Raw genomic sequence first — 27,500 nt, 5'->3', positions numbered from 1 at the left:
AAATTTTTGTAGTGCTGATTACAAAGCAAAATTAATCTTTGCCATAAAGTTGCAGGTTTTATTTTGTTATTTAGCAAAGTTATTTCTTGTTTAACCCTTTCAGCCCGATAGTGCCAAATGGCACTTACAGATTTTACTCTGTCTAACGCCAGACGATTTCACTCGTCAATGGGGAACCCCTCGAGGCTTAAAGGGTTAAGCTAACAGCGTGAAAAAACTATGTCCCCGTTTAATATTATGAGTAAAGATCTTGATTTATCAACTAATCAAATTTGTGCATGTTTATAATGAAGGCTTGTGAAAAGATGCTGCTGGAGCTGTTGTGTCACACGGATAGCATCCCATTTCAACAGAAAGTTAGCAAATCTGTGAGTGGACTTCTCTAACTTGATAACTTTAACACCAACAGAAAAAGTGGCAGGAAAACACAATTCATGTACCCGGTAATAGTTGAAAACCCATGATTGAGAAATGGTTACATGACTTTGTACAGGTATTAATTTTGTGAAATACACTCTACTAAAGACATTTTGTGCTGGAGTACTGGAATTCTGGATTGACAACATGAAACTCTGGCTGAAAACTATATTTTTTTGTAAAAAACTTGATGTTAGTCCATTAGAACAGTATAACGTTGCTTGCCTCATTCTTACCATGAAGCAGTTATTCATTTTTCTTTGTTTTTGTCAGGTTCCTAATTACTACAAAGTGATTGTGCATCCCATGGATTTGTCCAATATCCGTGCCAAGCTCCAGACACAGAATTTTGCACACTATCAAACTTTCCATGATTTTGTAGCAGACTGCCGCCTTATCTTCGAAAACTGTGCGATATTTAATGAAGTAAGTGCTGATGTGATTGTGAGAACAGTATTAATTCACTTTTTTTACCTAGACATGGACAATTTGATCTTTGATAATAATTTTTTCCCTCAAAATTACAATAATATTAGTCTGATATCATTATTTTAGGTTTGTACCCTGGTTGTACTTATTCTAGTGGATTGCTCTGCTCATTAGAATCCACACTTAGTTTCCTCTCATTGTATTGTATTAAAAGTAATCTTCTTGTTCTTTATCCCTCTTTTTATTGCTTTGAACGTTCTTCCTGTTGATGTGCTTTATTTCGAAACGATTTCCATTATAATGCATGATGTTTTTACTAATTCAACACCATTTGATGTCCATGCACATAATACATGTTTCTCTTCAGCAAGGAAATTTCATATTCAGGAATCTAGATTGGGCGTGAAGCTCAATTTGTTAATATCAGTTTACAGCAGTGTCCCCAATTAGTGTTCCTGCACTAGAAGACTGCACACTCATAGAAAGGTCCTTTCCTTTCAAACAATTTCTTCAAATTTCGAAAGCTCTTTAATTAGACACACATGAAGCTAAATGTTTTTAATATTCATACATTCCCTAACTCCTTAATTTTCTAGTTGTTGGTTTGTGATCTTGATAAGCTGTCTATATTGTGTAATTTACATTGCCATAAGCAATCTTTATGGTTTAATGACTAAGTTGTAGCTCACTTGTTAATTACCGTAGTGGGCTGTTACAGGATGTCATGATTTTGACTTATTTAATTTGCTGCTTTAACATTTTGTTTATTACAAATCCTTTTAACCCCTCAGGGCCTGAGGGGACCACCATTGACAAGTAAAATCGTCTGGTGTTAGACAGAGTAAAATCTATTTAAGTGGCCACTGGGAGTTAAAGGATTAATTAATCTCCTCATCTGAATTTTTTAGGCAACCTCAGAAGTTGGCAAGATGGGCAGCAACCTCGAGGTCTACTTTAACAATGTACTGAAGAAATATATGCCGAATTATTTCGAGCCATCTTATGAACCAAAGGCCAAGAGAAAGAAAGATGATGCAAGGATGTTTATACTGAACCAGTGACTTTATAAACAGTCTGCACGTCTAGTAATTTCAAGAATTTCAATTCCTCACATTAATTGATAAAAAGGGTAAAATAAGAATGTCCAAAATGACACTCCTAATCTTGTAAAAATATGTAATACTATTAGACGTCCACCATGAATGATGGTACAGTACAAGAATTACAATCCATCATGATGCTAAAAAATTCAGAAAAAAATGTACTGGGCATGTAACCCACCTAACGACTTAGTGACTTTATTATCGACTTTCCTTTTCCTTTTTATCCTTATTTTAGAATAAGGTAACTGTGTGAACGTAAACGCATTTTTGCTATTAATTTTGTGGAAACAGGAAGTCTTTCCACCTCTTAAAGCTGCAAGATACCATCTTGATATTCCTTTGATGAAGGTATCCAAACTTTAATCCTAATCCACTTCTTTTCTTGAAGTTTTGTGTTGGTTGGGAAAAATTACATTTCCTGTCATTGAAAATGAAACTATGGCTGGAGCCCTTTTTATGGCCTCAAGTGTTCTCTGTACAGTCAGTATAGTTGAGTGGTGCATGCATGTTTAAAAACAATTCAGTCTTCCCATCTTACATGACATTTATAGTATGTGGCCATTTTTTGTTTGAATTAAATTGACAGGCAAGTCATTAAAAAAATCTCTTCTGCAAGTGTGCTTGAAAAGGATAAGTACAACTTCTATTCAGAGGTACTCTTGCAAAAGTGCTACCATTATTATTGAATGACTTAAGGTTGTACTGTAACAAATTTTGCACATTTTACTGGGACTTTTGCAAACAGTGTGAATATTTGCTGGCCCCATTCTTTTTCAAGTACTTCTCCCATTCACTTTCGTAAGGCTAAAAAAGAGTTGGAATAGACATTACATAAGTCCCAAATCAATGTGCTTTTAAATACTGTCCAGTGAGAGTCTCTATGGACTACTGGTAGTCCCAGCACTGTAATGTAGTCCTTTATTTGCACATGTAAGGATTGAGACAAGTTTATTTCTGATAAGTTAATGTGATAGCTCTCATTGTCTTCAGTTAAGAAACAGTTCTCTAATTAAATTTTTCTTTCTGTACATGTAAGTGTGGGATTGTGAACGGAGGTAAAAAATGTGAGTTGTTAGGTATGGTTTCATAATGGTAATTAAACTCAGTGGAGTGCAATTTGTATCCATCACATAAATAAGCCCGAGTAGACTTTTTCAAAGACAGCAAGATTCAATTTGTACCCTGAAAAAAATTACAGCCAAGTGCTTATTTATTCCAAATTGCACGAGAAAAATCATGTGATAGCTAAGCAGACTGAAGCATCGTACGCACATCATGCATAAATTGCACCACCCAGGGCTCACGTCACCCTGTGAGCAGAGCCTCTCTAAAACTCGTCAGAGGGAGGAAAAGAGAGCGTCTGCAGAAAACCTGTCAAGTCTTTTATAAATTCCTTTTTGCACTGGGTTTACAAAAAACATCACTGCTCTCTGCCAATCAGAATTGAGTAATTTTTCTATGTAACTATATTATTAGCTCTGAAATTATGTGTGTGATTTCAAAATCTAACAAGTGCGCAGCATATGTAAGTTCGATTTCAAATCAAAAGTATGATTTCAGACCAAATTTGCACGGCACGAAGTTCAATCACCACTTTATTACATCCATTCAGAAATTGCACAATTTAATCACTCATTCAAATACTGGATTTTAGTACGTCAGTTGGAAAATCCCCGAAATGTAGGTTATCATCGTTCAGAAACTGTAAGAATTAAATTCATAGTTTTCTTTAAAAAAAAAAACAAAGTTTTGGGAGCAAAAGTTGCACACTCACTTTCCTTGGCTTTCATTTTCCTGCAATTTGATTGGTTGCGTTTAAAAAGCCTTAATCTGAGTGTCCTTTTTTTTAATGTCCCTTTCTCATTGGCCGGAGAAAAGGTGCAATTTAGAGCAAAACAGTGCGATTTGTGAATAAATCGCATTGCTGAGAGCCAATCAGAATGCAAGGATCACCAGCGATATCTAAATGGATGTAATAAAGTGGTTAACTAATCACTCGGCCAATAATTCCATGTAATCATGGTATGTGTTGTCAGAATTCAATGCTGGTTAATACTTACTTTAGAAGAATTGTATAAAAGTATTACCATCAAAGAGGTGGTAAATATAATTTGTATTTGGGGATTAAAAATTAATGTTAATATTGTCATGTTAATTTGAACCAAATTGGTGTAAAGAATGCAAATCATATTAATCACTCGTTCAGATTAACCGCCATATTTGTAGAAAGAAATTATTAGTGCGAAACAACCTTAATCAGCATTTGTAGGACTTTACTAGTCCTTCTAACACTCCTTTACTTTCATTTGTTTTGACCAAAGTACTAGCAGATAGGTTATTAGGAACTGATCACAACTGTATTTTTGCACAAGATAAACTGAAAGTGAAAGCCTTGTTTTGAAAAAGTTGTGGAAATGCTCAAATATGGTATGAACCCTAGTTGTGACAAGTGGTCAAGAGACCATTAATTTAGTAAATATTTTGGGTTTACATGTACCTTGGTGGTATGTATACTATAATTTTTGAGTGTATTTTTTTCTTGCAGTGAATATGCAACAACCCACATAAAACAAAAATAAAGTAAAATGAATGATAAGTTTACTTAATTTAACCATAGTTCACATCAGATGGAGTGGTTGTGAAACTCTGGAGACTACAAAAGCGAGAATTGTGACATTATGCTTCATGTTAACTTGACCTTGACCAATCGTTTGCCCTCAGTTCACAAGAGAGTTTTGAATAAATTAATTAAACAAAACTTTTGATTTGCTCTGCCTTTTGGAATAAGGTTTGGTTTGTATGTACATGGTCAGAACCTGAACAGTTACCAAAAACAAAACAAAGAAACTTTACAAGTTTCATAACCACCTCCACATGTTAACTTTATATTTTACTGTTTTCAATATTATAGCACAAAATTAAGCAACCCTCTTCAGGAAACTTTAATTTTGTGTTTACCCTGGTCATGATCATCATTTTCGTTAACATTAACTACACTTGCTGTAAGCTAAATAATGCAGCTCACTCCAAATGAATGCCATGTCCTATTATTTATGGCAATACATAAAAGGTATATAGTAGCATCTATATATATAACTTAAAATTAGACTTAAAGGAGGAGTACAGCTCGGAACAAAATTAGTCATTATCATCGTTATGTGGACAAGTTGACTTCCACATGCAAATTAGATTTAACACTTTGTAAAACTTTTCCTTTTTCAAGCTTATTAGGTTCTGCAGTAAGGTGTGTAACCTTGAGTTAAAAAAAGGTAGTTACCAAGAAACATTTGACCTTGTATTCACAAAGATGATTAAATCACTCAAAGTTAACACAATATTATTTATTTGCCTTAATTAATACTAATGTAGGTAAGTTTACGTAACCCATTTACCCCTAAAGCAGCCCCTGCTGATGAGTAAAATCTCTAGGTCTCACTCTCAAGAAGGGATTGGTCAATACATCATAATCAAAAATCTGGCCAGAATTTTCAAATGCCTTTTAGAGAAGAAATCATCTCATTCATGTACATGGAGCTTATGCAGAGAGAGAGCCTGCTTTACACAGTCTGTCCAGTTTCATCAGAAAAACGTTTACTTTAATTATTGACCATGTCACTCTTAGTAATGTACAGTAGTATTTGTTTAGCTAACTTTGTTTGATGGTCTCTACAACATAATAAAGAATCAATGATCAGTGTGAGCAAATGGAGGTGATCTTAAATTATTTTAACTTTTAAGTCAAGGTGTAAATAATTTTATTGATATCCTTTAATAAAGGATTACAGCTCTGAGTATTTTTGGGGTCACAAAGTGAGATTTTATTTTTAGTCACTTATGAAAACCTGGTAATAATGTTAATTAGTATAAATACACAGGTGATTATACAAAATCGCACGCTCTCATTGGCTCGCTATCTCGGATTATCAGCCGATAATCACCTCGACGGACAAAATGGCTGCCAGTGGTCGTTTTGCCACTGTAAGTGAAGATGACTTCGAGTTGAAATGTTTTTTTCTCTTTTTTTAAATAATCACCTGTGTATTTATACTAAAACAATTATTCGCCTCAAGCTCAGTGATTATTGGTGAATAAATAATTGTTAATTATTATTATTATTCATTCTTTCTTTTTCTTTAATGTAAAATTGATAAAATCAATATATAAATGCTGAAAGAACTTACCTTGCAGCATTTACCAATTTTATCGAATATAACTAGGGGCTAATTTCAGGTGGGATTCAAAGCTACAATCTCTATTGAATTTTAATTTTCCTTTGTTTCAGATTATGATAAGGAACATGAGACAAAGAAAAATCAAAATAGAACTAGTTCAAAAAATTTGAACCAAAGCCAATTCATTATACTGATGACCACATTTTACACCAAACAGAAAATGGTTTGATCTGTGAAATGACAAAGTAAACGACATAACAAACACCTTACGATGCCCCCAGTTAACAAATAAAATAGTCTGGCATTAGACAGAGTAAAATCTGTCAAGCTGCACTCCCATCAAGTTTCTGTTAAGTTTGAATTGCTTCTTTCAGATTGTTAAAATTGGAGTACCTGTGAACTAGCTTGATAGCTAAGTACACTTCCACTATACTTTTTTTACATTTTACATTTACATAACTTGAAGGAGTTTGATTGTCTTTGTATACAGTCCCAAAAAGGAATGTTACTTGTGATTGACACTAATATTTTTGACAACCTGAGTGGAAGTTGAACTAAGAACAAGAAACCAGCCTCTCCTGTCATGATTTAGGGCCTGTGATCATGCACATTCTACTGATGTTGAATGAACTATTCAAATGGCTTCACCATACATTTTCTAGAGAACAAAAGAAATGTTGAATGAGAGTTTAACCCATTGACGAGTAAAATCATGTGGGGTTAGACAGAGTAAAATACTAAGCCTGGCGGTTTGGACATCAAAGGACAGTGAGTGATCAATGGAGGAGACCTTTTCGACTGCTTTATAACAAATTGACCCCTTAATAGATGCCCCAGTTAAAATAATAGAATAGTCTGGCATCAAACAGAGTAAAATCAGTTAAGTCTCACTCCCAGGAGTCAATGGGTTAATTAATGAGCTTGATTTTGATTCAACACACTTCCAACAAGATGTAAACATTTTTCACTTTTTCAACAATGTTGAAGGACCTGTTAAAATACATCCAACATCTGGTTTTTGTTTGCAAGTTAAATCAGAATGTTGAAACCATTTAAACTGGCCTTAAAAGATTGTCAGTCAGTCGACAGTTGTTGCCAGTCAGTCATATGAATGCTGTAGTCCCGATCTGTCAGCTGATCAGTCATCCCTTCAAAACAGAGAAAAAAAAAATAGAGTACACTGACTCTACCTTATTGAAATTTTTTTGAAAGGAGGGAGGGGAAGATGCAAAGGTTCAAGAATGGGCCATTCTTAAGAGATGGAGTAGGGTTATATGGGGAGGGGTGTTGAATTGTAAGAGAGGAAAAAGTAGAGCTGTACAGTGTAGACATCAAATGCTTAAAACATAAGGCCAGGGAAATTAATGCACACACATTACTGTAAATGTAAACACCATCTAACATCACTTGTTTTGGATGATAAGAACCCACACACTGCTCAAGCCCCTAAGGGAGTGGATAATTTTGTATCCATTCCATCCAAGATGGTGGGGTGATTTGCTTCATAGCCCTGATGAGAAGCTCCTTAATGAAGGGAAGTTAACGATAACTATATCACCGTCATGAAATATTTGATTGAACTGCAAGGAGCATTCCATGGAAAGAAAATGCATGTAAATTAGATCTAATGAGGGCCTCTTGCTAAAACTACAATAATTATTGTAGGTACTTTGCAACAGCCCTGGGCAAAAGGACAACCTAAGCAGAAATTGAACCTTGGGCCTCTGTAACACCTGTTAGATGCTCCACCCAATGAGCTACTAGAACTCCTGGGGAACATAGGTCATTTATCTAGATCCTGAATTGACAATGGTTGCGGTTACACTTGAGAGAAACACAGTGTAACTGGTGATGACATTACCCTAATGTCAACTCTCTGGTGTTTTGAATCCCCAGGGGAACACACTGAACAATAGACCTTGATTTAACACTAGTGTTGACTCCCTGAATGCAACCGCAACCATTGTGTCCTGCTGGTATGCAGACTCTACAAAGTCATGTGCCTCAAAGGTTAGAGTATCTGACCAGTGTCAGAGGTAATAGATTTGAATCCTTCCAGTAGGCATCTGATTTTTCAGTTAATAGTATGGAATATACATTATCGTACTGATTACATAACAATGACAACAACCAGCAAAAGGTGCCTTTAAAAACTTTGGGTGATGCTTAAATGCAACCTGCAACAGTCAACTTTACTATAATGTAGCTTTAGCTAAAATGCACTTGGCAACACTTCACATTAACTTTTGAAATTAAATTTACAATATTGACAAGCAAGGAAAGCACCAAACTGGCAACTTCTTTTTTATTCCATTTTATACACAACATTAATTTTAAGCTACAAGGACACAAGCGCCTCCCACTGCCTTGATCTTACTTTCAGCTCTGCGACTGAAAAACTTGGCTTTGACTATCACTGGCTGTCTGGGAAGCAGGCCTTTCCCCAAGACTTTATAGTAGCCCTAAATGGACAAAAGAGGAAAGTGAAAACTTTAAGCAAACAAGATGAATGCAGTTACATAGGCTGCTGACTAATGAGAATCCTGCTTATGGAGGAAAATGATCTTGTCTCTTATAGGTTCACGTGCCCCCTACTGGATTCAAAAGCAGGGATCCACATTCACCTTTTATCAAAGCTGTCAGCCAGGCTAGTACCTTTGTATGTCTTATGATGTACTTGCCCGGGCAAATTTTGGATTGCCCGGGGAAAAATGCAGAAGAAAATGGTTGATAAAATTACTTGTAACTTGAGCATTCGCATTTTATTTAATACACACTTGTCAGAAAGTCAGGCTGAGGAAAGCTGCATGTTTCTTCCTTATTTTCCGGAGGTTTCATCCAACACACGACCTTTGGAGTTACTACACTCATACGGACTGGTTTTTTCAAGCTGAAATAGCTACCCACAAGTTACCAATGACAGCCCCAGAACAACATTCTCTTGCATCAATAAGAGTAGCCTGAACAAAATTATCCTCAGACCCTTATGACGACACAGTTTTTAATACTTACAGCACGGACAACATCAATGACGGGCACAGGGCCCTCTGTCTTGTCCTTGTAGTGCTCCCTGGTCTGTTCACTTACTAGCGACCACAGCTTGTCCAAGTTAACAATCGGTTTGTAAAACTTGTTCATGGTCTTGTGATAGTACCTCATACCTACTTTACCAAAGTAGCCAGGATGGCTGTGATATTAAAAAACCAAAATAAGTAAGTGACCAAAGCTCTAACTTGCAGTAGATAATTTACTGATCCCTTATTTGGCCTCCTAACAGTAGATTTTTATAGATTTTACTTCAACACCAGACAATTTTGGTCATCAGTAGGGCCCTGTTCAGAGGTGACAACATTTTAAGTCCACACAAAAACTATGATCCCATTGACCCTATCCCTCTTGAGGATAACATTAACTTATAGCAGACAATAATATTTTACAAGTCAATGGTGGCTGGCTCTGTGGTGAAAGGTTTACAGTTGTAACAGTGCTACCTCCCTTATTGTGCTAAACTCAAGTTACGCTTATAGGAGGTTTTCATGTGACGTCATTGCAGCCATGTTGGTGGACGAAAAACCAAAGGTGTCTTATTAGCTTCTTTTGTTCGTCCACCAGAAGTCGTACATTTCTCTATTGTTATTGGTGTTTGTAGAGGTTGATTGAAAACATCCTATTGAAATAAGAGGCATTTCTGGGCATACATGTACATGGGCAATTCCACACGAATGGTGTTACAAGCAAGATTTTTCAAAAGATGTCTTAGTTGGAATTGTACCCTGTACTACAAAGTGGACATGTTATAGTGCTCAGAAAATAAAATTCCACTTTGCTGGCGACAATGGTCTACTCAGGGGGCTCCTCAAATTCTAGGGGTTTTTTTTGTTAGCAAGTATTATGCATAATGCTCAATTTTGACTGGATAAAATCAATCTTGGAAAATGTAAAGGACTACAAACACTCTTATTAGAAAAAACCCCATAGTGGAGTTAATACATTCCTCATGTCAACTTTTTCCAAAATAATCTCTAGAAATGGCAGCCACAATATGAACTAATGTCACGGATGTTACGTAACATCCGTGAAATTTAGAAGATTTTTTTTCTTTTCTTAATTAATTATGTGATAGATTTTCAAGACAATCCTGCCACAAAGTACTCTGCAAGCAGAGTCTCTTTCGATCTTCCTAGATAAGTCCGGAAGAGGAAAGTAGACTCTGCCAGCCGCCTAGACATTTCATGCTGAGCATGCGTTAAAAATTCAAATGTATTCGGGAGTCAGCCACGCGTGACTAGTAACCGCAAAACCAAAACAAACAGTGCGGATATTTTCGAACAACTCTGGCAAATACACGACAACCAAGGAATCATTTCCTTCGAAACTCAAGATAATATAAGTTTTTAAATTGCCATTTCAATTTTTCCTGAAAAATTAATAGGTTTTTAATTTCTGGCCAATTCAACTAGTTTCTGTAACCGACATACGGAAGAAATACTCATGGGAATTTAGACCGCAGTTAAAAATCGTCACGCTGTTGTAAATTTAAAAAATATTGATGACTCATGGCAATTGATCATGCGCACAAATTAAAAAAAAAGGTTTGTCAAGTCGAAACTGGACTGACTCATCCATTTCTTTGGATGAGCGGCAAATCAAAGAAAGTCGAGGCGGCTGGCAGAGTCTACTTTCCTCTTCCCGACTTATCTAGGTAGATTGAAAGAGACTCTGCTTGCAGAGTACCTACAAAGCTAAACATCCAATAGAAACTCTCTGATAAGGACAAAACTCTGGTAAATTGTAATATTTTGGACATATCTGCAACAAAATTCGTCATGGATGTTTTGTCACGGACGTTACAATTCTTAGACTTGAGTATGAACAATTGAAATGGTTGAAAAAATGCAACATTAATGAAAGACAATTTCTCATCCTGAGCACATTTACACTTAGCAGACATTTTATGGCCATTTAAAGGTTCAATTTCTCTGGCAGTTCAAGACTTCACGAGAAATCAGTAAATATTTGATGCAAAAATTATGGAATATCCCAAAAACACCCCTGAATACATGTTTTTCATGGGTTTGACATGAAATGGCCACAATGACCAAACTGCAGATACTTAGAGCAGGTTTTGTAGAACACTTTGATAGTTCACGGGAAATTTAACTTAATGTTGATGCACTGGCAATGTCGTTGTTTTTTGTGTAACGTCCGTGACAATGTATTTTTTCCATAATATTTCTCTGAAAGAGAGCATAAGGGAAAAACTGATTCACACAATTAACATGTCAGTATGCACAAATATGTTAATCAACGTTAAGATTTCAAACTGCTATTCATCTTTGGTCAGTGCCAGTCAAAAGTTAAATTGTATGTGGATGTAACATCAGTGACGGTGGAATCGCCCACATGTAGCTGGTAAAATAGGTTTAGATGAAAGCAAAAAACTTCCACAAGAGCAAATCTCTCAAATTATCTTACTATTTATCAAAATTGATCCTGTGATGATGCTGTCCTCCTGCATTACCGCGACCTCCAGGATGTTTCCTGTGTTTTCCTGGTAGAAAAAAGATGACAAAAATAAGCTCTTATAGCTTTTGGAATTGATACGTATAATTCAATTTTTCAAAATCCAGGCCTCATTCTAAGTCATAACTACACAATACAGCGCCCAATAGTTGCATTTTTCATTGAATCACGAAAGTGCTAATTAGTGCTTGGGAAAATTTAAAGGCGGTAGCCGTGTAAATGTGGCCCTTAATTGTAATGGCTTATCGCACACGCAAACATAAGTTACATACAAATGCCAATGAGGCTACTTCTGAACACCCAGCTTCCACATATTCTTCTCGCAGTGGCGTTGAGGCATACAATTAACAATACAAGCTCTTCATATGCGAATGAGTGGCCAGGAATTCTAGAGTTAATTCCGCCAAATGAAACAATCTTTCGCTCCACCATTACTTCACTGGAGAGACTTACCGATACGGCCATGACCATGGCTTACATGACCTCGCAGCTTTCGTGTCTTCTTTCGCCGCGCAGTCTAAAAATTAGGTCATGAAAAAGCGTTACAACTTCCTGCTTTTTCATATAAACGAAGGAATATTAAAGCTTTAATTTATCTACGTTTTAAGAACAAATTTCCCAAGAAGGGTGCGATGGAAAAGGATATATCAGACAATTTATTCCCAAATTGCCTACCATTTCGGAGAGTAAGAAGAAGAGAAAGCCATAAGGCGCATGCGCCAATTGACTCGACGCTGACTGAACAGAGAACTAGAATGGTCCGAAATACTCCCCTGTCATCCCTCCCTAAATATTAATTTCTCGAGGGAGAGGAGATGTGGTTTCAGTTGCTAACAATAGAACACACGCATTTTGCATCGTCGAGCGAATGGCTTGCATTTCTAATGGCGTATGCCTCGAACTCAAGAAGAAGGCACACAAATTATGCAAGAAATATCTAGGAGGATCCTGGAAACATGTATCTTTAGAGGAGTTTTCCATTGAGGAGTTATGGTAGGTAAATATTTATCGACGTAATACGTTAGAACGAACAAGAAGCCTTTTGTGCCGGCGTCGCGTTGGGCGACCGGAAGGGAAAATTTTTTTTATTTGGCCCTGAATGTGAATGTTATAGGAATTCAAACTTCAGGCGAAATTATTTCGATTTTAATCATTTCGTCTTGGAGTAGATTATTACGTCCACAACGCAGCTCCGTGCACGTAAATAGGTATAAAGCAGCATGTCAGGGACGTCAGCACTGTTGTGAATACGGATGTTTGTTTTATTTTCAGTTACCTGCGATATTTGGCTTACTTTTGTGCATAATTTGATTTGTTGTCTTACAAGAAGAATGGCTGTTGTTGTTGCTTTGTTACAAGAAGAAAAGACATTTCTCAGTCTTGAATAGAGACAAAACCTTAATTTAAATTAGTTAACTTTACAATAGATGACACGCACGAGCTTCAGCCCCTAAAGTTTGTTGTTTGCGTTGTACCGCAAGCAATTTCGACAGAAGATGATAACCGAGATCTGTACTTACATGTAAAAGGTGGTTTGCAACGAGCACATGGTTCAAAATAATTATTTTTATTCCTGTTTCCATGCCCACTCCCCTCCCACAAAAAATCTATGTTGCGGCGAAAAACTCAGACCTTTGGACTTAAAATTCTCAGACCACTTGGGGGTCTCGACAATTGAGACCCATAAAATTCAAACTTTTGTGTTTGTTTTGAAAATTCACACCTGAAAAACTCTGATCCCTGGATGTTTCAGAAAATTCATACCTGGAAAACTCAGCCTGAAATGTTTTGTTTCAGTCAAGCAGTGACGGCCTTGAATTTGGTTTTATCAACGGAGTTGATACTTGAAAATTAAAGGAGACTTACCTGTAAGTTGAAGTTTAATTGTAATTCTGCCAAATCATTGATAGTACAGTAGGGTTAACATGAGATGCGCAGGGACCGCTGTAGGTCAGTCTTAAAGCATTTTGTGGTCACCACATCCCAGCCTGAACGGCGCGAGAGAACCGAGGTGACAAAAAATGAAAGGAGGGTGGGTAAATTTATGGGTACTATGGGGATGTTAACCCTACTGTACTATCAATGATTTGTCAGAATTATAATCAAACTTCAACTTACAGGTACTGTAAGTCTCATTTAATTTTCAATTCTACCAAAACTACATACATCCAGGTTCCCATGAGATTTCAACATGGTGAGCACAAAATAACAGGCACCCACACAGGCTGGAGAAATCCCAGAGACACTTTAATTAATAGTACAAAAAATCTTGTACGAAACATATTTCTAATCGATTTCTAAAAGCCAAACTCATCTGGTTTGTGACAGCAACTGGCTTATTGTAAAACTTCCGAAAAGTGGACTCCTCAGCCCAACCAGCAGTGGCTAGAATTACATCAGTAGAGATAGACAAAAGGGCCTTACTAGTCGAAGCACACCTAGTGTTGTGACCAGAAAATCTTTCTGTATCAATGTCTGCCTGTCCTAATACAATGTTAATCCAACGCCCAATAGTGGACAAGGTCACTGCTCCATGCGGCTTAATGAATGAAACAAGCAATTTGGTAGAATTTCTCAGCTTCTCAGTGGTTGCGATGTAGTAGTTCAGTGTTTCATTTAACACAAAGTTCCTTCACAGGATACCTGTAAAGGCAAAATTACTACAGACTTTGCCAGGTTTATCTTGCTTAAGGGCCCACGGACGGATTTTTCGAGCGTTGCTAGGGAAGTGAAATGTTACTTCCGGTGACTGACGTCATCATATAGTGAGCTTACCAGAAAACCCACCCACAAGCATAAGAATAAGAATAACTTATGAACCTTGAAGACAATATTGCTGAGCTCTCATGAATGTACTTTTTCTCCCAATGAGTGATTCTCTATTCAACTTGGTCTTCCATCTCGTGGTCACAGCAAGTTTATCTTTTTTCACAGACAGGAGAACCCGGCTCTGAATCTGCCATATTCAAACAACACGTTTCACTGGTTTCATTTCAGCCTGTGATGATTTAACTTGTGAGCATTTGCATTGAATTATATCACTGGCTGTTTAAAACAGGCTTGGATCTTGACAAATGTAGTAATGAATAAAAGGAAACACTGATTTTTTTCATATGACGAATGTGACTTTCAGGAAAGAGCAAAATTTGTGAGAAATAACACATTCAGCATAAGAGCATGACAATATGCTACGGTGATGGACAAAACACTGACCTCCAGTCCATGGACTACCCTAAAATAGAGTACTGTACAGGTCTCTAAAAAATGCTATTTTGAGTGAATACTATTGAAAGAACCGAATTGATTATACTAATATTGCACTAGCCTCCCATGCAGATACTCTTAATGCTTCATCATGCGTTCCTCCCCCACAAGCCCCTGCTGATCATGAAACGAGCCAGAATTTACATAGACCAGTATGGGCATTTCTGGACATATCTGGTCATATTGTAGCATTAATTGCACAGATGAAATTACACTGAGCCAAATATTGAACTAATTGAAGCAAAATGTTGTTGGGTCTTTTCTTTTTTGCAGCGGTGGCTTGACTAATGAGCTATACATTTGCTCCCTGCCAGATAACTACCCAGCAATAAATAAGGAAAAAAAGAAAGTTGTTCTGCGACTTTATGGGCCTCTCTATGATGACATGGTTAGTAGCTCTAGTGCTCTCATCTCCGACATCGTTGTGTTTGCTTTGCTAGCAGAGCGGAATGTTGGTCCTAAGCTGTATGCAATATTTCCTCAAGGAAGGATGGAGGAACTGCTCAATGTAAGTTTGAATTACAGTACTTGTTGCAAAACTATAACCTTTGTAGTCATAAATTATAGTAATAAACATGAATTTACATGTACATGTATAAGCCCGTGTGTTGTCTAACAAGTGTCTTTTCAGAATGATCCCTAGATGCAGGTTTTGGAAACAAATGCAATACTTTGGAAAGCTATTTCAAATTATTAAACTGGTGTACTTGAACTAAATGCATAAACCTGTAGGAAAATGTAAACTACAATTACATACTTTTCAGTATGTACCTTTTATTGGATAATTTATTATTGCTAGCTTCATTTACAGCATCTACAGAGCTGTACTCTGGGCTGAAGTCATATTGTTTAATTGTTTGTAGTGAAGTACTGTAGGCTGCAAAACTAATCCTGAGTTCTTTAATATACACTGTGAGGGAAGGTAACAGTACTGGTAAAATCACTCTTAGCACTTCCTTTCCTCTCCAGTTTTTTCCAGTTCCTAATCTATATTTAGTTTAAATGAGTTCTCATTTTATCCAAGACAAGATTTTGCTCAGTAGGATATGTCACTGAAAGAGACTCTTGGGTAACCAATTGAAAGTTTTTTCAGCAACCCAAATCCTGCAGTAAATTCCAATTTTGCTGTTTTGTCGGTTCGCTATGGACAGGCACTAAAGCTGTAGAATTTTATGATGCCACATGTATCGTGGATCTTTGTCACTCGGCAGCCATGCTGGTCAAAGACAATGGAGTTTGTGCCCGGAGCCTCAAGTTGATGGGTTTGGAAGCGAGTTCAGGGGGCGCAAAACAGACGTTTTCAGTCCCACGGGACTTAAAATGGCTGCCTTGTGAAAAAGGCCTATTGATCAATTTCAATCACAAGAAACCTTCCATTTTTTTCTCCTGACTCTAATTAATGCAGCAGTAATTTCATGAATTGAAACCCCTCTTGGAACTTATTATTAATAAGAAATAACAGCAGATGAACAAAAAGGTGAGGTCAGGACTTGGAATAATCAAATGAATGTTCTCACCAAAATTTGTCTAAGGGACGCCCAGGGCCCCCTTTCCTGAAAAATAGAGGGTCTGCAGGAGCTTAAAAGTGGGACAAAGTTACATTTACTTGACTGTGCTCCATGACTTGGGTGGAAGAAATTCTTCGTGATTTCTCTGTCCATTTCATCAAGGCACGTTCAAATTGAAACTCTTGCAATGGTGGCCCTACGATAATAATTATTGTAAATGCATTATTTTCATCGATTTGTTTGCCTCGAGACAGATCTTGCAGGTCGTGATCTTTTTGTCGGCATCATAGGCAAGCCATGCGTATTGCGACTGCCATGTACTCTGAAAAATGTGGTCTTTCTTCAATGAAACAGCTTTTTGATCTTTTCTTGCTACGTCGTCCTCTTCAACGTCCTCTTCACCATTGGTACAATGATCTTCTACACTTTCTTAAATCCTTTAGTACTTTAGGGCAAAAGAATTAATCCATTTTTCTTGTGCCACAGCGAACAGCTCCGAGGTTCGAATAACATTAGCCCGCACTATTGATAATTTCTTTCACAAAGTACCTATCTGATTCAATGTGGTGGTCAAGTTATTGAAGCTGCGCTATGCTCATGTGACTGACGAAGGCAAACGTCAATAAAATTGAAGGCTTTGAATACTTTGATAAACTGCTTTCATTTGTTGAAGAAGCAAAGGGCTGGAGAATTCGCTTTCAAGACCATTAAAAAACTGCGAACTTTCTTCTGAAACTCTGTTTTGCTCGTAGAATCCTTGTGCACCCAGGTTGGCGCATTTGCATGGCTTTTAATGCGCCAATTGTATTTTTCTTGCAAGAATCCCGTAATGGTGCAGCCTGGTGAGAATACTGAATAATGTTTAAAATAAGATAAGATGAAGTTAAACTGATAAGTTGCAATAATTATTTTAAAACAACTCAAGGTTGCATTGGTTTAAAATAATAATAATAATAATAATAATAATTATTATTATTATTATTATTATTATTGTTATTATCATTATTATTATTGTTATTATCATTTATTATTATTGTACCTTTTCAGGGAAAAAGTTTAATACGAGAAGAAATGACACAACCTGAAATCTCCGTTAAAATAGCCCAAAGAATGGCAGAGTATCATCGGTTAGAGCTTCCACTCTGTAAGGAGCCTGACTTTATGTGGAATACAATGCATGGGTAAGAGCATTCAAGTAAAGAAAAAAATCTAAAGTAAGAAGGGATTTGAGGCAAGTTCATGGACAGAGACAATAAACATTGTAACAGTTGTCTCAGTCTTTAATTCACCCTTCCCCAGGGACCTGAGAGTGAGACTTGCACACTTGGCCTCGGTTGGATAAAGCTATCCAACTGATAAATCACTATCCAGCAGATAAACACTGGCAAAACCAACGGAGTTATTCAAGGGATAGTGATTTATCCAGTGGATAGTGCTATCCACCCTTCGAACAACTGGGGCCTGTAGATTTAACTTTGGGTAATGCCAGACAATTTTACTTGCCGATTGGGGACGCTTTTGGTGTGAATGGCTCACCAACATCTAGCTCCACTCATGTCCCATTTAACCCTAAAATTCATTATTATTAAGCTGATGTACATGTAATACTATTTATAACTTGAGCACTTAAAGTGGTACCATGATCAAATTTTTACCCCTTGATTTTTTTGACTGTATCACATAGATTTCCATGAAAGAACAAAAACGCCATTTACCTTTTGCAAATATCTTCATTAGTTCTGGAGATATTTAAGTTTGAAAAATGGGTAAAATATGCAAATGAGATGACTAATGATGTCATACACTCAACCCAATATTATATTGAGTATATAAATAGAGCTACCTTGGCCAATTTACTGCGCAGACCATTGAAACTTGATAGTCTAATAATACTTATACAGGAAACACACCTATGGCTATTAAAAATTATGTTCCCATGGCAACTCACTCTTTTTCAGTCCCCACCCACTTGATTTCAATATGTTAGTGATTTCAAGGCCACAAAGTCGTGCTAACATATTTATATACTTGCTGGATCATGCATATGAAGTGCTGTTAGCAAATATCAAAATGGAACACCAAAGGTGGCCAGAAAAGCTCATAATATGGGGGAGGTCTGGAACCCAGTATGATGCCATGGTAACAGAACTGTTAAGCTCATGTTGTGGAGAACATTTAGTAGATTCTTACTTGGCTGAGATATCTCTTTTTATCATATTTGAACAAAATTTGGTTGAGTTTATGACGTCATCACTTGGCTAATTTGCATATTTTAAAAACTTGAATATCTCTGGAACGAAAAGAGATATTTGAAAAAAAGTAAACAGCATTTTCTTCTCACGCAGACTACTTGTTTATGTTTCAAAATGGCTTGGATAGGAAAGATGCGATTTTCGTCATAGTACCACTTTTGTACTTAATCACTCATTAATGTACTGTAACTAAAATTGATAAAAATCTACTCAGTATATTAAAATGCTTATCTCTAGTGCATAAAAACTAACTCTACATAAAAAACTCTTGGTGGCAACTTAGACTGTACATAAATGTTTAAAATGGTTAAGACTGTTAATGTAATTTGCTTGTAATTTTTTTCTGTATAATGTTTTATGCATCATGTGTGGCAATATTAACTTTTGTCTTTATTATCTCATCATGTCGATTTGTTTTGGGCAGATGGTGCAAAGATGTAGAACAAATGTATCTTAATGAACACAATAAAGCTGTGATGTTAGCGAAAGTCAAAGAGATGGATTTGGAGCAAGAATATTATTTTTTAAGGTGAAGATACACGTAAGCATGCAACTCAGTGCTGTAATTGGGAGAGAGGGTTGGGTTGGCTTCGATTAAGGGAATAAATCACTCAGTCTCCTTATCTTCCCACAGGTTGCCATGAAAAGGTATTATAATCACATGTACATCCTCTATTTGACACTTTAAGGTGATTCCTCAGTATTGCTCTGTGCATCCTGTACTACTGCGCATATGGTTTGTCAATACTTGTAATTGGTCAAATTTTGCAACATTGTAAATATGGTGTAAGTCAATCATAAACATGTGAGAGAAGTTGTGAGTAACCCATAATTCTTTGGGAATAAGCGCGCACATTCCGAGAACACGGCAAATTTTGTTGTTTCGATGGATACAATAATCGAGATAGACAGGTACAATGGTGTTTTACTCTTACACAAGCACGGTGACGTATAATTTTATTTTTCATTGCATAAATTTGGTGTAAAAATTGTCTCCTTTAAATCAAGAAGTTTTTTTCTTATTTATCAGAAAGCAAAAAATAGCTAAAAACGTACTACACAAAGTCCCTTACCCAGGGATGTAAATTATGATCTTGTAAACAGCGACTCGAGGAAACGCTTTGAGTCGACGTTGTTTTAAGTTGAGTGATTTTTCCATAAACTATGTAAGACTGTGTTCCACATGCTCTAGACTTTCTACCTATCAGGTGTTTTTTTAAGTGTTGCTTTAAAAACCCTCTCGTTTAGCTGCTGCAAAATTTACCCTGAGCTGATGAAATTACACTCGTGATTAGTATCAGTACGAGCATCAATGGGGTAAGGTTGGCACATTATATCTCTTAAGCAAGCTCGGTGACTTATCTTTTTTATTGGCGTTCTTAAAACAGGGATTAGTAGGGAACATTCAGGAAAAGTTTCAAGAAAATCGTTTAACAACTTTTTTTTCAGAGGAATCACATTAAGAAGGATCCTTGTTGGTAGTTTCTGCCATGAAGAATTTCGGGACAAAAAATGTAATCACCACTGACTATTTGTGGCCCTCAAACTCTTGGATTGATCCACATCCCCTTTCCTTTTCCTGGAAAATATTGATGTATGATATTTGTCATTTATAAAAGATGAACAAACATGTATCGACAATTGAATGATTTTGTTCAAAAGAAAGAATTAGTACATTACCATTGAAGGTACATGTACATATCTGATTGAAGACATGAAAAAAAACATTGAAGGACATTAATTAATATTAATTTTTCATTATTTATGGTAAATTTTAATACGAAGTATAGTATTAAGTCAATCTTAAAAACATGATAAATAGTCTTGCTCTGTTAGAGCGACTTTCGTATGACCTTGAAAAAGTGTTGGCAGTTTGTTTCACTGACCAATGTTTGGCAAGATTAAAACAAAGCTTCTCCTTATTCCTGCCAAGGTAACTCCTAATATGGGCAGTAAACTGTTTGATTGCCTAATCATATTAAGTACTGCATTTTAAATGACATTAAAGCAAAATGTCAATCGCTTTTTCCTGAAAGTTCCATGGAGAGATTACATTGTTTGCATCCGTGTTCACTAAGCCAATGAAAATTCACACTTGTTTGTTTTTGTTCAATAAGCCAATTAAATGTTTTGCATTTTTGTTTACGTTCTGTTTTTAGGTTTATTTTTCAAGGTCATATGAAAGTCGCTCTATTAAAGTAGCTACCAGGCCCCAGTGGTTCAAAGGCTTGATAACTTTATTCACTGCATAAGTCACTACCCACAGTGTACATGTAAAATATTCTTCACATTAAACTTTGACAAAGGTTTTCAAACACGCCTTTACTTAGATGTGCTTAGAGTACTTGCATGCATATTCACAGTTATGCAAGCAAATACTGAAATCTTTGCACCGATGAAACTGTTCCTGACTTATCCACCAAGATTCTTACACAGTTTCTAGCTAGCATTATTGATTCTGTTGCATTCTTGTTAAGATGGGTGTACTCCCTACATGTATATCTCAAACTGTGAAATTATGCATCATTATTTTTTTTTGTTCTGTCTGTTCATATGTTGTTTTTGTTTTCAAGGAATTACTTGGAAAAGGTAACTTCTCCAGGGTCGATTACATTTTGCCACAATGACATTCAAGAAGGTAATTTATAATGATTTAGTTGACTTTGAGCTTGGTGGCATAGCATAGCTGTGTTTGATATGAATAATGATGCAGATCCAGGAGGTGTTGTCGAAAAGGCCAAGCAAAGTTATTATTTGTCATTTCAAATATCATGATTTGCCTTATATTTTGACCTGCCTTGGATAAAGACACAATACATCTTTTTAATGATGGCTTGGCCGTCTTGGATTGTACATTGTTTACAGGGGCTTATTATAGGATGCCCAGAGGATGGATGCATACATGTTAATGATATAGATTTGGTTTTAGTTGAACAATAACGAAATCAGTTTTACATTTGAATCATATTTTTTTTTTGCATTATTATATATCCACTGTTATTGCCATTGCCTTGCTCACTGGAAAAGCTCCTTTTAATATCTCTCTTACTGGCTCAATATTTTAAGATAAAATACTATCAAGACTCCATGATAAAAGTATAATTTATCTATTATGGCTCATCGTCTGTTTCTAGCCAGACTCTGCATATGTCACGATTCAAAGCCAGTGGTTGGGGGCTGTCAGTATAGCGTTCTTTAGGACCTTTGAAAAAAATCTACTGGTACATATATCATGCAAAAAAAAAATGAGCTTTTTGGTTGTTAACATTTCAGGCAACATTTTGAAAGTTTCCAAAGATAGACATATGAATAATGACGAAGAAATTGAATTAAGATTAATTGACTTTGAATACAGTGCTTACAATTACAGGTAAGGAGTATGTCTGTATTATTTAATAATGGTTTTTAATTATTTTTAATAGTTTTTACAACAAGAATGCCGGAGCACTCTTTTAGTGACATTTCTTATAGGCTTGTAGCCCAGTTTTTTTCAATCGAGACCCACCAATTATTATTTGCACCTGCACCTGATGTCACGCCGCCATGTTGGAGGAAAGATCAATAGCAAAAAAGTCTCTTATTATGCAAAACTTTGCTATATTTTTCTATTGTTTTGACACCAACATGGCCAGCTTATCACATGAGTGCAGTCAAAGAATTGAATCAGTTGGTTTGGCATTGGACTTGTAAACCTGTAGGAGGTCTTAAACTACCTGCGTTACATTAAAAAAATACAGTAGTGGAGCAGCTGATCCAAAGATTACTCGCCATTTGTTCGCAACCCTTGCAGGAAGCAATGATATGTCATTCTTTCTATTGTTTTAGCTATTGTTTGGGGTCAGAGTTGCAAACCAATGGCGAGTTATCTTTGGATCAGCTGCTACATCACCCAAAAAATAGGACAAACTGCTGCCCTCATATCGAATTCTGCAAATGGCTACACTGGGTAGTGATCTCCAATGAAGACCATGACGTGAAAAGCCCGTGTCTTACTTCATGTTCACCACTTTGTAGGATATTAGAGAGGTTAAGCATGATGTTTACGCCAAGTGATGTCGGATTGAAACTACGGTTTTGCCAAAAATGTAAGAACCCTGCTTTATATTTGCTTATTTCTGTCCTGTTAGCTCCAGATATCAAGCAACTTCTCAAAGGAACGAGACGAGTTAAAATGAGAGAATTTTCGCGCTTTTATGATGAGCAGGAGCCTGCCGTTTCCCGTTCGCTGTTGGCTGTAAACGTCATGCTTAACCTCTCTATTCATAAAAACCCTCTCATTCATTGCAAAAGGGTAGAACTACTTGCCTTTTATTGTGTATCATGTTTAACCCTTTAAGGCCCGAGGGGGGAGTAAAATCGTCAGGCGTTAGACAGAGTAAAATCTGTAAGTGGCCACTGGGAGGTTAAGGGTTATTAGTATAAATACACAGGTGATTATACAAAATCGCGCGCCCTCATTGGCTCACTATCTTATCGTAGTTAAGTACTACGGGTGACTCAACAGTCAAAGGGTATTACCCGGCGGTATTAAATTTACCGTAATCATAATATGATGATTTGATGGCGGTGACGACATAAAATAATAATAATAATAATAATAATAATAATGATAATAATGATGATGATGATGATAATACTTTAATACTTGTAGAATACAGTCTACATGTCTATATGATCATATGTATGAATGTAAAATTAATACCAGCATGAATAAAATAATAATAACAATAGTATATACGATATAAATAGGATTGTCTATACAAATGTTAAAAGGACTGATACAATGAGTAACTATCAATATAATGTACAGTGTACAAGGAAATACCGGTAATTGATGTTAAAATAAATGAATAAATTAAGTTAATGTTCTTATGCAATTTTGAATTTAAAAAAAAATGACTTTACTAAAGATTTAAACCGATTATAATCGTTCTCATGTCCTATGTGGTGAGGCAGGGCATTAAACGAGACGGGGAGGCAACTGAAAAAACCTGTGACCTAGCATTGAACAGCTGGGACGCTGCAGTGACTTAAGACTGCTGATGTAGTCGGGTGCTAAACCATGTATGGCTTTGAAAGTCAATCCATCTTTTCATTCTTTTTGTTGAAGGGCGTTTGACTTAGCCAATCATTTTTGCGAGTGGATGTTTGATTACAAGGTCGCTGAGCCCGTGTACTTTTCCATGGCACTCGACCAATGGCCCAGCAAAGAGCAACAAGTAAGTTGAGAACCAAACGCTGTGCTACACATATCGACATTAAGGATATAGCTTTTACACGTGATGATATCTCTCCTCTCCTCCTGCTCAATCAATCAATCGCCTGATTTTAGCCAACTCGGCCTACGGCCTCGTCAGCTAAGTATCAGGCGATATTGTGTGCAGGATAATTGTTAACTATTCACCTCCGAGCAATTCGCGCGGAATTTGCGCCCGAAGATGTTGTAATCTTTGCAGGCTTAAATGAGTTAAAATCATCCTTTTGTGCTATATTATCTCACTGTTTTAGTATATACTCAAACAACTATTCACCTCAGTGTGGGGGGCTAGTGGTGGATATTTACCTCCACTTCGATACATAGTTGCTAATTATTAAAAACTGAACTACGGATATCAGATTTCAAACATTTTCATTGGCTCGCCGGACACAGGCTTTCAGCTCATATAGCTGCTGTACCTAATATGGTCAAGGAACGCGTCAGCAATAAAGCGAGCTGAAAACATTTAATAGGGCCGTTTATACGAGAGAAAATAAGCCGCGGCTAACTCTGGCCGCGGCTTACGTAAGCCGCGAACACCTCGTATAAATGGTACAAAATCTACGTTCACGATTTTCTCAAGTCGCGGCTTATCCTGGCCGGGGAGTTTATACTCGTATAAATAGTTCCTTTCGCGGCTTACTTAAGCCGCGGCTTATTTTTTCTGGTATAAACGGCCCTATTGTTGCAGCTCTGAGAAAAACGGCGGACAAAAACCGTTTTGGACCGGAATTGACCGAGGTAAAAATCGATGCTTTAGTGGAAGAGTTGTTGATCCTGGAGTTTTTCTTAAAACACTTGTTTTACTCGGGCTTGCGGGATAAAAAATGATTATAACCAACTCGGCGCTGCGCGCATCGCTGGTTATCTATCACTTCATATCCAACGCGCCCTTGAAGAATAATTGTTAAATCAGGGTTCTTGTTAAGAGCCGGTAACCGGTTATTTTTACCGGCTGTTCAAGTAAATGTTACCGGCTGTTTCACTGAAATATTAACCGAAATTATCCAACGAATGTTCGTCTGTTCGAAGGTGAAATTACATTGCGTTTATGGGAAAATATTGCGTTCCACCTCCAACTAATCCTGTGAAGATATCTGGCACATGTTATCGCTTCGAAAATATACCATTTATTAAAGCAATCCAGCTTGATTTTGCCAACTCATCCTTCGAAACGATGTCCGCCATGTTTCCCTCCCATTCCTCCCGCGGCCAGGGGAAACCCCACATAACCATTAAAAACGTTTTACAACATGGCATCCACGCGTGGAAAACGCCAGAAAGGTCTTTCGGAGTTTAGTTTTCAACCGAAGCGTCAGAAAAGCGGTGGTGAGTGAAAATCAATGAAATAGTATAACCTTCTTTCCTTTTGCTGAGTATTAAATTAATTTAGCAGCCGCTGGCACGGGACAGCGATCGTTACGAACGTCAAGTTAAGACTTGAGCTCGCTAGCCCGTGCAGGGGCAGGTAACAAAGTTACCTCCTATTTTTGGTTTTTTACCTCCTGTGCAAAAACTTAACAAGAACTCTGTAAATATACATTTCTTTCATCACATCCTTTCACAGGAACAAATGAGCCCAACTTAGTGGCCTGCTCCTAACTGTTAAGGAAAGCACATTACTCACTAATGCGTAGTTACATGCACTTCAACGCAGTTACCTAACCAATATGAAACAGCTTTTGTGTGATATTTATTTCTCCTGTTTTGTGTATTGTTGACAGCTTTTGTTTATTCGTGCGTATTTGGGGAAACACACTTTCGTGGAAAACCGTCCTTCATTAAATGAACCAACAATAGAGGAAACGGAATTGATGGATCAAGCAAATAGGTAAATTCAGTTCGGCTTTATTATAGTTTGACTCACTTTATTGTCCGGCTATGACTCATTTACTTTCTCTAACCTGAAAAATCTCAGTCCCCTTTCACTGCAGGCTGAATTTTTAAAGTTCAAACTTACGTAACACGATCACTTCCGAATCACGTAACAATAATTTGCATTTTGAAACAGCAAAACAACTTTTTTACAGTACTAAGAATGTTTTGAAAATTGGATGCCACTTCGGTGTGATGTCCACTGGGTGTTACCCGTCGTGGCATTGCAGCAAACTGTCCAGTTTGTGTGTTCGGCATCCAGAAATACAGAGCAGAGCAGGGCAGAGCAAGCGTATACAGCTGTTTCGAGAAGGGTTGCCCAAAAGAAGCGTAAGAGCGAACGTACAGCGATGATCTACGATATCGAGCTATTTGGATAAAAGAGTTCTTAGGACATAGCGTTGATGAAGTGGCAGTACGCGCAGACTTATGTTGAAGCTCTCTCCCGCCATCACGCTACCAAAACACGTCCAAAAAGAAAAGGGTTCATTAGCAAAAACGATGGTTCTGCACGTGCGCCACGATTTTTGTATACATTTCTCAAACTTTCTCGGCGAAATATGACATAAAATAAGTAAGGTTAAAGTCGTCAAAATCTTCCTTCTCTGTGAATCGAAACCCTTTGTTACGAATTCATGGCCTAGATCATTTGACTGAATTTTGAAACTCACTCATGTATTTCTTGGAGACGTTTTCGATAGCACTGCCGTCATGTTGACTCAAAATCACTGACAGTTTACCATAATGCCTTTCGGCATTTTCGCTTCTTTTGGACAATCGTTCTCGAAACAGCTGTAGAATAACCGACTATGCCACAGTTTTGGATGATAAGACCGACAGATGGTTGGGTCACCTCTAAAACATTGTTCCACTCCACTCGTCCCAATTCTCTACCAGCTGAACTTCCAAACTGGTGGGCCTTGAGCGGTTTTCAATTGAGTGTCGAAAGTAATTAGCGAATTGCTTTGGTTTTGCATTACTTCACTCAGTGATTGGTTCAAAGTTCTCGCGCCACTTTTCAACCAATCACAAGTGAAACCAAAACCAATCGTGGCTCGCGCGTGCACATTTTCCCGCGTTTTGTACCGGCTACGTGTAATTACTTCAAGTTTTGATTGGTTTACTGGATTGGCTCCGTCATTTTTGATTGGCCAAAGTAATTACTTTGGTTTTGGTTTTATGACACTCGATTGAAACTCGCTCTATCTAATAAGTCAGCCAAGAAAAAAGCACTAAATATTGAAAGTGCATTGCATAATGAGCTCTCTCTGAAATTTGAACGCGATATTCCATGCAGGGAGTCTCAGAGCATTGATGCTTTGGAAATTCGAAATTTTACGAAGAATGTATGAGATGATTTGTGCTTTTGCCACCCAAGAATATATCAGGTTTTAATGGCTAATAACGGGCTCGTTATGGAAGCTAAAAGGCTTCAATTTGGAGATTTAATCAAGTTTAAGAAGTTCTTTTACCTTTTGAAGTCAATCTGTCAATAACATGATGCTTTCTGTGAGCAAACTCGTATGTACAATACAGTACACTACAATACAGTACAGTACATACTTAATTACCGCTCAGACCCCATAGGGACTTTTCAGGGCCAATGAAACGCAACGAAACGACGGAACAGAACAACAACTGTTAAGAATCCCAACTGGCCGGAGGCAAACCAGTTGGCTATTTACAAGTGCAGCCGAGAA

At 37.1% G+C, this 27,500-nt stretch overlaps 3 protein-coding genes across 4 annotated transcripts in view; 2 read left to right on the top strand and 1 right to left on the bottom strand.

Moving 5' to 3' along the window:
• Positions 1-8,542, top strand: part of LOC137972126 (E3 ubiquitin-protein ligase TRIM33-like) — a 22,324-nt gene extending 13,782 nt beyond the window's left edge. The window contains 3 exon segments of the mRNA XM_068818956.1: positions 294-368; positions 691-843; positions 1,755-8,542. Of these exon segments, the coding sequence (XP_068675057.1) occupies positions 294-368; positions 691-843; positions 1,755-1,907 (381 nt within the window). The 3' untranslated portion in view covers positions 1,908-8,542.
• Positions 8,411-12,495, bottom strand: LOC137971905 (large ribosomal subunit protein uL15-like). Its single transcript, XM_068818646.1, has 5 exons — positions 12,490-12,495; positions 12,098-12,161; positions 11,597-11,672; positions 9,134-9,308; positions 8,411-8,583 (listed from the first exon to the last, which is right to left on the bottom strand). Exons 1-5 carry the CDS (start codon positions 12,493-12,495, stop codon positions 8,455-8,457), a joined length of 450 nt encoding a protein of 149 aa, XP_068674747.1. The 3' UTR covers positions 8,411-8,454.
• Positions 12,465-27,500, top strand: part of LOC137972128 (choline kinase alpha-like) — a 17,988-nt gene continuing 2,952 nt past the window's right edge. For both annotated transcript variants that reach the window (XM_068818962.1, XM_068818961.1), the window contains exons 1-8: positions 12,465-12,637; positions 15,182-15,416; positions 17,464-17,597; positions 19,093-19,197; positions 21,242-21,306; positions 21,942-22,038; positions 23,779-23,887; positions 25,650-25,756. In XM_068818962.1, coding sequence (XP_068675063.1) covers positions 12,513-12,637; positions 15,182-15,416; positions 17,464-17,597; positions 19,093-19,197; positions 21,242-21,306; positions 21,942-22,038; positions 23,779-23,887; positions 25,650-25,756 — 977 coding nt within the window. In that variant the 5' untranslated portion in view covers positions 12,465-12,512. The remainder of the gene's footprint in view (positions 12,638-15,181; positions 15,417-17,463; positions 17,598-19,092; positions 19,198-21,241; positions 21,307-21,941; positions 22,039-23,778; positions 23,888-25,649; positions 25,757-27,500) is intronic.

Source organism: Montipora foliosa, chromosome 9 (assembly GCF_036669935.1).
Source record: "Montipora foliosa isolate CH-2021 chromosome 9, ASM3666993v2, whole genome shotgun sequence".
NCBI lineage: Eukaryota > Metazoa > Cnidaria > Anthozoa > Scleractinia > Acroporidae > Montipora > Montipora foliosa.
Note: the sequence above shows the minus strand (reverse complement) of the source record. Positions and strands in the feature narration are given on the sequence as shown.